The sequence below is a fragment of the Saccostrea cucullata genome, unplaced genomic scaffold (assembly GCF_032062105.1).
Source record: "Saccostrea cucullata isolate Sc308-1 unplaced genomic scaffold, CSIRO_AGI_Scuc_v1 ctg14019, whole genome shotgun sequence".
Classification (NCBI taxonomy): domain Eukaryota; kingdom Metazoa; phylum Mollusca; class Bivalvia; order Ostreida; family Ostreidae; genus Saccostrea; species Saccostrea cuccullata.
In genome coordinates, this window is record NW_026926467.1 from 10,174 (window position 1) to 22,393 (window position 12,220).

General features: G+C 31.1%; 1 protein-coding gene across 1 annotated transcript; it reads left to right on the forward strand.

Annotated features, from left to right (window-relative positions):
* Window positions 1–7,616: 7,616 nt before the first annotated feature.
* Window positions 7,617–9,803, forward strand: LOC134271746 (fibroleukin-like). Its single transcript, XM_062753961.1, has 4 exons — window positions 7,617–7,643; window positions 7,805–7,901; window positions 8,255–8,422; window positions 9,541–9,803. The coding sequence occupies exons 1-4, from the start codon at window positions 7,617–7,619 to the stop codon at window positions 9,801–9,803; spliced, it is 555 nt and encodes a 184-aa protein (XP_062609945.1).
* Window positions 9,804–12,220: the final 2,417 nt, after the last annotated feature.

Below are 12,220 nucleotides of genomic sequence, written 5' to 3' on the forward strand. Positions count from 1 at the left end.
GATCAAGTTAGCTTTAACTTTCCATTCAAATAGTAGTGAAATGACAAGGTAAGTTACGCATGAATTTAGATACAATAATTAGAAGAAATCACTGTGTGTAAAAGTGTATGAAATAGAAAATTATTATTCATTCGCCAAGAGTCAATTGTGCAGTTTCACCGAGACGTCATAATCGATTTCCCAAAATTCTGCATAGATTGATCTACCTTTGGTGGTCCTTAACCTAGCTGCGAAAGAATATTATACACGACTTGATTAGTGAAGGCTTTGAGATTCATTCCTAAGAGACCTGTTTTTCGCAGTTTCAAAAACTAGGCTAACTAGTGGAAAAATGTGGTACATCAATTGAATCAATAGTTCACTTTAAGTGAGAATTTCATAAGTATTGTGTTTGATACAATGACCCTGTAATATAAAATATTATCCATATTTTAGGCCAAAGTAAACTCACATTTATATACAATTTGTCATTAGAATTGTATCGTTAGTACTTTTCTTTTTTTTTTTAAGTTTATAACGGGCTTAAGAGCATTCTCATAGAATTCTCTTATAACTGTATTTTGCAAATGTACGTCTCTCTAAGATTCAAAAATAAATAAACCAATGATGATATTTAAGCAATGAATCATTATTTTTTGAAAGGTAACTGCAACGGTGTGTGCAAACAAATTGAATAACGCACGTATTCATTGCTTATATTTACTTTTTTTAAACTTTCTAGCTTAACTGCAAATGTGATTTCTAAAACCTATGTATTATCCTTCGTGTAAGCTACAGTTAATGGATCAGGAAAGTAACAGGTTCTGGTCAATTTGTGCGTGATTTTTTTGATTTTTGCTTGTGACTTTGCATTTTCTCAGCGTTCAACGATTATGACGTCAAACTAAAACGCATGTTTTAACCTCTTGGTACCCTGTTTGTGTTATGGTGTTTTGAATGCAATAGATTTCCATTCATTTTATATGCAAAAAATATATGTAGTGTAAATATACTGTGTTACATTGACATTTAGAGGCTAATGTATCAAAGTTGAAATAAATCAATAAATTCTAAATAATGTCCTAGAGTCAGATAATTCTTACTTAGAATTTTATTTCAAAATTGCTGATTTATAATTTCATTTAGTTTGAGGTGATGAAGGAAATTATATATATAGATGACTGCCGTCACGAGAAAAGGGCCCTTAAGGTCAAATTTTCACAAATTGACTTTTTGGTAAATTTTGATAGCCGGACTCTTTCTGAATGCAAATATACAAAAATTTTCAAAATATCTCACTTTTTCAGTATTTTATGAGCATTTTAGTGAGGCGCTCCAAAAACAACTTTGACGTTACTCACTGAAAACGCAGTGACGTCACCTGCGTCTTATTCAATTTTCAAAAATTCTTAAAATTACATGTTATTTAAAGAACCTCAATCGCTTTGAGAATTAAAAACTTGAGAAACTGTTTAACTTTTTTTCTTCCAAGCAACTAGTATGTAACTATTCCTAGGGGATTTCGTATGGTATTACTATTTTCATACAATTCTATAGAAGATCTAGTAATTTCATAAAGGGGGGATGTGGGTCTAGACAGAATCTAGAAACGGTTTATATCATAATCAGCAGGGAAATAATATTTTTTTTAATTCATACAAACTATTCTTTTTATATGAAATAATCTAATCTAATTCAATTTATAAAAGATATAGAGCAGATATAACACTTAAAGATTAGGAGAGAGAGAGAGAGAGAGAGAGAGAGAGAGAGAGAGAGAGAGAGAGAGAGAGAGAGAGAGAGAGAGAATCCCATGCTGAAGGACAACGCGCGCAGAATGGGCATCCCCCCGCAAAACGCAAAAAAGCACATCGATCCGGATATTTTAAAAAAAATGCTTGAGTCAGCATTCACTTACTAACACACAGGCACGTAACTTTATTCCCTATATCTGTTACGATAGGATAAAAACACCATGTATTTTCTGTATCACCGAACAATTCAATTGAGAAATAAATTCAGATACGCCAAGATATGTAAACTTGTTTTTAAAAGCGTTTATTCCGTTCATAAAAATTCATGAATTAAAAAAATATACATTCGCTACATCCATGCAAGCGGATTTTAAAATTTTTACTTTTTTGAATATTTTATTAAATATGTTAAAACTTTAAGCTTTCAATGTATATACAATTCATTTTCTACGCCTGTCTTAGTTATGGAGTAGAAACATAGTAAATAATGTCTTATGAATGATTTATATACAGTATCTTAAATTGCAATTTTCTTTGAATGAATATCTCAAATTGAAACCGTCTTTTAACATCTTACTCTTTAAAAAGTAAATCACAATTTAAATCGGTAACAAATACATCACGTTAACTTTTTTTTAAATTCTTAAGCACCTATACCGTTACACTTGAACACAACATTTGCATATTCCTGAAAGGACCGCACATGATCTAAAAAAAAGAAGAGTTTTATGCATATTGTATAATTTAATCAAAGGGATGGTGAATTGTACTGTTCTAGTCTCCTTTTATATATTTAAGTAAAGGTCTTGACTTTTCGGGGGAAATTTACTTTTCCATTGAAATCTTGACAAAATCTATTTGAAACGAAACCGGATGAATACTAGAAATTTTTTTTTCGCGAGAACGGCGTAAAAAAACCATTTCAGTGTGTGTGTGTGGGGGGGGGGGGGGTGGGGTGGAGTATATTTTTTTTTCACTTTAAACCCACCAAATATTCCGGGTTTTTTTTTTATATATTCACACTAAACGGTTTTGACTTTTTTTGCGAAACATTTCCATTCAAATCTTGACAAAATTTTTTGAAACTGAAACTGGATGGATACTTGTATATTTTTACGCTAGAACGGCAGGCCCGCAGGAACCATTTCAGTGTGTGTGGGGGGGGGGGGGGGGCGCTTTTTTTTTTTTACTTTAAAACCCAAATTTTTCTTGTCAAGCAAAACAAAACATTTTTAATTCCATGAAAGGTCATCTATTCGTTTTCCTCCGAGACAATGGCTAATTAACTTTACATCTTATAAGCTTTTCTCATTCTGATGCTATTGTCTTAGCCAATAATGAAATTTATGTTCAACACACGTTTATTTTTTTTTTTTACGAGGTGATGCTGTTAATTAAGTAATAAAATACCGCTTTAAAATTTTTCCTTTTTTTTGGGTTTTAAAAAATTTAGACAAACCATTTTTTCCTATTTTTATACCAAACATATCAAAAGTATTTTTTAAAAATTGACTACATCTTCGCCTGTCCCCCCGCAACTCGTTTGAAAAAAAAGGGGGGGGGGGTCAGCCAAAAAAAATCAATTTACCTTTCAAGACTACTCATCAAAAAAAAAAAAGGGGAGGGGGTGTGAAACTCAAAACCCCTTGCCTTTTGGGGGGGGTGTCAGTCTTCTTTCAGTATCAAATTTTCTTAATAAAAATGATATGGTTCTGGTAAGAATTTGATTATGCTGTAAAAAAAGTGTGTGTGTGGGGGGTGTTTTGAGGGGGGGGGGGAAAAGGACCTTCAATGAGCCCCCCCCCCCCCCCCTTGCTCCTTGCATACGAATATAATGGCCAATATTTTCTTTAAAAAAAGAAATATTTGTGTTTGTTTATTAATTCCTTTATTAGAAACATGTTAGGATTATGATATAAAGTTTTGTCTCGATTTCAACCGAACTTTAAGAAACTAATGTGAGATATTCGGGGTATTTTGAACAGTATCAAAGTTGAAGATTTCAACGCAAAACGTGTCTTGTTTATTATATATCATTTCACTAATCAGTGAAATATATTTCACGCTCATTAAAGTTTTTATAGATTTTTCACATTTTCATAACTTTTGGGAAATTTCACACACAACCACCTGTCACTTACATTTTTTTGCTCTATAATGTAGCCATATATCTAACTTACCAGAAATTGAGCTTTTCGCTTAATCTATAGTTTTTTTCTTTTGGATTATAAATATCTTCATTCATAATATCACTGTCGATGTAATATTGTTAATTTCTTCAAAATTGGGTTTATTGCTTTTGGGAAAAATTTCAATAACTGTATTTTATTTTTAACAGATTGCAATACTAAAGTTAGTGGAATTTCATTATTGTTTCTTGGAATATTTAAGAAATTTATACAATAATTTTTACCATACGGTTCCTTTGAATGTATATATTTGATCATTTAAATTTAGTTTTTGAAAAAATTATTTTTTAGAAAAATTTATAGCATCCCCATCCTAGTATATATTTTTTCCTTATTTTCTTTAGCAAATTATCTTACTGTTATTTTATTAAAATAAATATTTATTGTTATGTAAAGTTTTGGATCTCCCATGTGACCAGTGTCTTTATTAATCAAAGCGGATTATGTTTCTTAGCTTGAATTTAACCGGTCTTTTTATTGGAGTTTTTTTTTTTTTCCTTTTTTATTACTCTCCTCCCCCCCCCCCCTTTTTTTTCACATTTTAAAATCGACAGTTCACCAAAGGCTGACTATCGGGGGAAAATCATATGGATTAAATTTAACATGGCTAAATACATTTTAAATTATGGAATATATTTTTTAGCGCTTATAAGAACGGTAACTACTATATATATATGTGCATTCATGTAGATCTCTCGCTTGCTCTTTCTCTCTCTCTAGCTCTCTGAAGAAAGAATTATATGTATATGTATATGGACCTTTTGATATGAAGACTCTTAACATGAGTTCAAATTAAAGCATTTGTAAATTGCTCAGAAAACAAATATGCAGCATCTTTAATTTTGCCGTCATCGACATCGTTTTAATCGCTGTCCCAGCAATGTGCATGTCCAATGTCGCGTATACCAACATCAAGTTAACTACTTAAACAAAATCATGAATAAATTGACGTAGTAATTAGTAATAATATCAAAAACATATTAAAAAATGTCCTCATGAAATTTCAATTTTTTGTTACACTTTGAAATTCAATTTTATTTTAAGTTCACGAAACGCGGTCAACAAAAATTACTTCCGTGTTTACAAAACCGCGACTTTGACGTCGTTTTCTGAGAATTGTGACGTCAAACGATAAGGGCCCTTTATGACGGCAGTCAAATATCAAATTTTGAAGAAAGTTGATAAAAAAAACTCTGTATATCATAACAAGACATGCTTTAAGGACAGATGATACAAACAAATTTTTCTTTTGAAAAAGATTAAATATCATGTCACAAGTTTAGAAGCGATGGTTCTTAGATTTTTTTTTTCTCCGAAGAACTGGATTATGAAAAAGACTTGGTAAATATTAGTAATATTTCAATGAAAACACAAATATAGACAAATCACATTCAGTAAAGGTTTACAGGTGAAAATAATTGATAGAATATGTTTTCATGCGCTAAAAAAGTGTAAAATAAACTTTAGAAAAATATACCGAGCCAGGCGAATTTTATTAGGAAAAGCTAAATGGTTAAAATCAGCCAATGTGATATTGCCAGTTTTTTTTAATTTCGATCTTCCTCTTTAAATTCACCTGGCTTGGTATATTTTTCTAAGGTTTATATTACACTTTTAACGCCAGGATAACATATTCTGAAATTTATTATCACCTGTAAACCTTTACTGAATGTTATTTCTTTATATTCGTTTTTTCATTGAAATATTACTAATATTTTCTAAGTCTTTTTCATATTCTAGTTCTTAGGAGAAAAAATTCTAAGAACCATCCACATTTCTAAACTTGTGACATGATTTAAAATCTTTTTCAAAGAAAACATTTGTTTGTATCATCTGTCCTTAACTAAATTAAAAACAGCATATTTTTCATTGTTATTTTCTAAATTGCAATTTCAAAATAAATGTTTATGACAATTCAAGTAAAATCGATACTTAAACAACAGTGAAATATAGAATGCGTAACAGTGAGCCAATCACTTTTCAGACATTGATTATGGTACTCATATATATATATTTGGCTGTTGAAAGACGATTTAGCAGAATTTCACAGATTCACAAGAACGCAGTTATTTTCTTATAAAAGGAAAAAAAGAAAATGAGCAATCAGTGGGTTATCTCTTTAATCATTGGCTTCATAGCTTTATCAAAGGCTACCGATACTTTGAAAGAACTTACCGCGAAACTTGAATTTAATGATAAGAAATCAAATTATGGGCTTTTAGGAGAGCATAATTCTCATACAATATCCAGGTGTGCCATGATGTGTAAAAGGGAGTGCGTCTTCTTTGGATTCAACAATCAAATGAAGAAATGCCGTACCCATAAGAAAATATTTAAGTCTGAGCTCTCTGATGAGGCCGGTTGGAGATACTACTCGGATAACGGTATGTATATTTTTTTTTCTGCTTGCTTCTTTCATTCGTTTTAAATCCCTCTCGAACAGACACATTTTTTTTGACAATTCTTTTTATCTAAAATAAACAATTGTATTTTCAACATAATTGATTCTAGTGACATACTCATCTCTTTGCTGATTTTCTTTATTACTTTTTTAATTTTGACTTTTAAGGAGAGATGATACAGACAAACTTTTGTCAAAGAATTTAAAAATAACAACATTGGTCATGTTTAAATGAATACAATGAATAATTTTCACCGCGTAGTTTTTAATTTTTTTATTCAAATTTGCACAAAAATTGAATTTAAAGTGAAAAATATTTATATAGATTAATAAAGATTCAGAAGGACAGACTTTTGAACATCACATAAGGTTTTCAATTTCTTTATATTCAATAAATTTATTATTTGCACTGAAATTAGGCCAAAAAATATTTTCCAATTCAAGCATCCATTTTTTGCTTGTAGAATCTGTTCTAAATTTGAGACTGATTAAATTATACTTTGTGATTTTCTCTATTTCTATTTTCTCTTTTCTGGATATCTCTTAGCAATTAATATAAAACATAAGATGAACATTCTACACCGTTAGTATTTAGTAATATTAATTTAAGCTTTATGACTATGATTAGTCCAAACCATTAGAAAATAAAAAACTTGTTGATAACTAAATAAACGACAAAATTTCACTTTAGCTAGTATCTTGAAATTGCAATCTTAAAAACAGCTGTTCTGAAAGCTGAGATGTGAATCCTGAAAACAGCTGGCCTGTGTCGTGGAGGAGTAAACATCCCCTGTCGATCGTTCAGACATTATATCATACATCAAAACGATTTCATGATTTACTACATATTTCAACAACTATATCAGTGTCAAAATTCTTTATCATCTTATCTACAATTAATTTCTCTTTCACATTTCTTTCAGTCAACAGAGTATTGAAAATAATTGTGTTTAATTTAAATACTTTTAGTCATGTCATAAATCGAAGATTTGTACCAACTGGAAAACAAATATGATTTAAGATAATCGGGAACAGTTTAACATCACCTGCATTGTATGTAGTTAACAATTTAGCCCCAACAATTAACGTTTATATATCATGCAGGCATTATATATCCTCTCACTTCTTGTACATATACATTGTATGATCCTGGTATTATATTTTTTTTTTCAGATTTTTCTAGCAATGCCCAAAGATTGCAAGGATCTTCGAGAAAATGGACAAACCATCACAGGGTTGTATGATATATACCCCTACGGAACATTAACAGTACCGGTCAGTGAGCATTGCGATATGACGACAATGGGCGGTGGATGGACGGTAGGTTGTTTATTTTAGAATTAAAAATACTTAATATAACACAAATTGTTTTGTTGTTTTTCAGGATTGCAAGATTGTATTGTAGTTTATATCATAAAAAAATGGATCCTACGAATGTTCGAAGCAATATAGTGAATTGTTACGCATGTTAATTTTCAAAGGCAATTCAGAAACGCTTAGACGGATCGATGACCTTTAACAGGACCTGGACGGAATATAAAAATGGCTTTGGTTCACCAGCACAGAACGTCTGGATTGGTAAGTGTAAATCGGTTTCAAATAAGGACTTTTTATTCCTTCAAAGTTTTAAGATAAAAAAAATTCTTGTGGCAATTAAAAAATCATAATGCGTAATAAAGATCTAAAGTTAAGTCCAGGTAGTGTATGTTCTATGATATTCAGATATCGTGTTTAATTGATATTTCAAATAAAAAAAATAGAAATGAAGAATATCATTAAGCGGCATATTCTAATGAGACCAAATTTAGTGATATTGTCTACAGCTATGGAAAATAATTTGATTTTTCATTACGGAAGATTCATATAGATTTTAAAAGAATTAATTGTATTCGATGAACTTTTCGGATAATTTCAAATATATCTTTATACAGGAAATGACGTAATCCATAAATTAACAAAAGAAAACACCTCATCCCTGTATGTGTCCATCACTCTCCAGAATGGTACAACGCTGTATGAAATGTACGACGGATTCTCTGTCTCCGACGAAGCAGGAAAATATCAACTCTTTCTTGCAGGACCTGCCAATGGGACTTTAGGTAAGTGTATTTAAGTAAAGTTCTTAAAATTAGGTTCAAAATACGTATATCATTATAAGAATTCTTTTCTGTATTGAAAGATTATAAAGTTCTTGAAAAAAAGAAAGATGTGTTTTTTCTGATATTCTCTGTACGTTTTTGATTCCACGCTAATTAAATATGTTTAATATTTCAGAATAACATTTGCAGGTACAATTCTCATATTCTGCAGATATTGATTCTGTCATTGTCAAGTAGATAAAATTTCTCATTATACATTTTATGTACAAGGAAAGTTATGTTAATTCTTTTAAACAAACAAATCCAATAATTACATTTGTTCAACATTGTTTTTAGCTTGGGTTGCCTGATAATTTTTCATAATTCAATTTTAACTAATACGGTAAAAAAGTTTACATAGCATGATAGTCTGATTTTCAATGATTCACATTTTTACTACTACGGAAAAGGAGGTTTACAGTGCTTCATTAATCTTAAATGTCGACAGATTAACGAAAAGTTGATGATAAAAGAATTTGATGGATAAATACTAGTATTCATAAAAAAAAGTTTTAAAGCTAAATTAGACATAAACCCGTTTTACATTTCCATTTATGTAATAGGAAATCTTTACCATTTCAAAACATTCATTGATGCACCATATGTTATCTCGTTATTAATGATCTACTTAGTATTGCATGGTATCGGACAATTATTAAAATTTCATTTTGTGATGTGTTCTAAAATTTCCCGTGATATCCCTCCCCACAATATTACCATGCTTTAAAAGTGTATCACACCTGTGGTTTATTGTTACACAAGAAAGGATGCTTTATGTGAATTGTGCAGTGTTTTGTTGACTTGTATTTTTTATCTCTTTAAACTGTGTATCTCAGACGTACTTCAGTATTAAGATTAATAGGATGAAAATTACTGATTAATACTTATCATCTTTGTTCTATATTTTCTCTAATTCTTCAGGTGCCAGTATGATAGACACCGGGGATTCTGGGAATGAACTAATTAATTATTGTTTCTCTTTCCCGCACCCTAAGCCGTCTTTCTTAGAAGTACCTCAGTATTATTGTTGACAATTAAATTGAAGATATATCTGTGATTCTTTTTGTTTGACTTTACAGGGGACTCTATGTTAAACACGGGTTATTCTGGTATTAATCTGTCTGGGATGTCCTTCAGTACCCCAGACAGGGATAACGACAGGTGGAGTGCTGGTAACTGTGCTGTTCTCAGTGACCGTAGAGGAGGCTGGTGGTTTAACTGGTGTCACGCCGCCTTCCTTAACGGTCAATGGTCCCCGGAGTCCTGGTACAGACCATGGTTTCCTACAGTGACTGATGGTAAACAGATAAAGGAGACTCTCATGATGATCAAGCGTCGCTAGGTAAGCATCATTTAATCATTTAAGTTTTTTTTATTTTTGAATTACTGTGAAAATTTCAGTTAAAAAAGTTTGTTTTTATAAATAAAAAAAAATATGCTATCATACATGTATCTGTGAAGTATTAATTTGTTTAATTTTTTGTAACAGACGAAAGATCATCCATGGATTATGGAAACCCTCATGAGACGATTTTAGATTATGAAAACCCTCAAGAGACGATTTTAAATTAATTTTTATCGCTGAGTTCTTAATTTCAATATTTAACATCAAGTAACAAACAGTAAAGAAGGGGGGTTGAAAGGCTCTGTAAAGGGATACTGAATGTATTCAGTAAAAGATGTACTTTATATGTGTTGTAATAAATTTGAAAATAGAAAATTTTCATTCTCAAACACTGATAAATGGAGATAACTGGGCGGAGAATTAGGATGAAGACTACTTTATTGTTAAACAAGACAAGGAGTTAGAAAAAATATAAGCACTGATTCATTATTTTTTGAAAGATGTTATCTTATATCTTAAAATCGACTTTGCAAATAAAACACAGCGAGCTAACATTAATCAAGACGTTCTGCAAATACCTTTGCAATTATGAGACAACATCTTTTTAAAAAAATGATTCAATATGTGTGACAAGTTTTCTCTATTATGCATTGTGTAGACTATGGTTTATATATATCCAAAACTGTGATAGACTACAGCTTGAAATTTGTTGTTAAATCAATAGGAAAAATTTAGGAGCTAATGATAAAAATTCAAGATAAGTTTGTGAAAATGTAAGAGGCTTATGATTAATGTAGTCATTTGCGGGTCAAACATCAAGGTAAATATAAAACTAGTTTTGGTACCAAAAAGAAAGGTTTCTCACATTGAGTCTACCTTCTAAAATAAAAACCATAAAAGCAGCAACAGTTCAATACTCAAGACCAAAGTTAGAGATTTTCATAAGTAGGTCAAACTGGACAAGGTCAAGGAGTCAATCTTAATGATGTCCGAAAAAATTTCAGAAAGAATACCCAGGGGAAATATTAAAGTCACAAAATCAACCATTTAAAAGTTATCACCAAAATTTTTCAAAAGAAGGTCAAAGTTGGATGTCCAAATAAAAGGATAAAAAATAAAAAGTAAATATTGGTATTCAAGAGAAGCTCTTACCACAAGAAATGAACCGGTAAAATAGTTACCCCTTGTACTAAATATTCAGTAAAAACACTTTGAAAAGTTTACGTTTTTGAAAAGTAGGTCAAATCCATAAGATCAAGGTTAAAGGTCATTACTGTTTGTAATCAGGTGAAGGTCTTATCAAAATATAAGCGTGAAGAGTATGATATCACTTGATTTAACCGTGTAGTAGCTATGGCTAAGAATAAAATTTTGAAAATTTCTTTAAAAGTGAGTCAAACATAAAGGTCAAAGTCAAAAATACTTTTACCCTAGGAAAAGTTTTTACACGTTGAATACACCAGTGAAATATTAAAGCCATAGTTCATATGACCAAAGCTCAAATTTCAAATTCCAAATTGTCCGTCAAAATAAAGAAATAAAACCTGTGAAATATGAAATTCATAGCTCAAATCAATTAAAGGCTGTAGTCAGGGATAATTGATTTACCACTTACAGATAAATCAGGAAAAAAATAACAAACAAACAGACAACTGGCACTCGACCGTCCCAGGAAAATATATTTGCCCCTTATTTTTTGGATTACGGATAGAAATTTCAAAACAACACTTTGTGCTAAAATGTTTGTATATATGGTGCGAGGAGATCCCAGTCAGTTTCCTTGAGAAAATAACGAAACAATATAATGCACCGTCTGTATTTGTGTACATGCTATCAATAGTTTATTTAAAACATGAGGATAAACCGAACATCTTTGGGAGACCAATATACAATCCGAGGATAAAGTTAGATCTCTTCCGAGGAGAGGAATGTACGATCCGAGGATAAATCTAGATGACTTCCGAGGAGACCAAATACACGATCGAACGTTAACTTAAGAATACTCCATTTAATGATTTAGAACTTTATACACCATGCTTTATGAAATTATATAACAAAGATAATGATTGCAAAGGTTTATTTTAATTAAAAGAGAATGAATCATTATGTAACAGAACACTCTTCATGTTCAAAATAAACTGGAGAATCCTCACAAATAAAGGGAAGTTTTAGTCCGTCTTCTCCTGTATAGTACGTGTAGTTCTTGAGTCACCCAGCGCCACCTGCCGTCGTTATGATAAGTCAAAAGGAGGCCAAGATTGGGTCAACTGCCGTCTCGCCCTCATCGTTGTCAGGATTCCAGTTCTGATACGTCACTGGTGTCCAATTATCAAAAATGAGTCTTTCATTGTCGTCAAATGTCAAAACATTTCGGCAACGAACTCAACAAATGGACCGTTTGAAGCACCAACTTC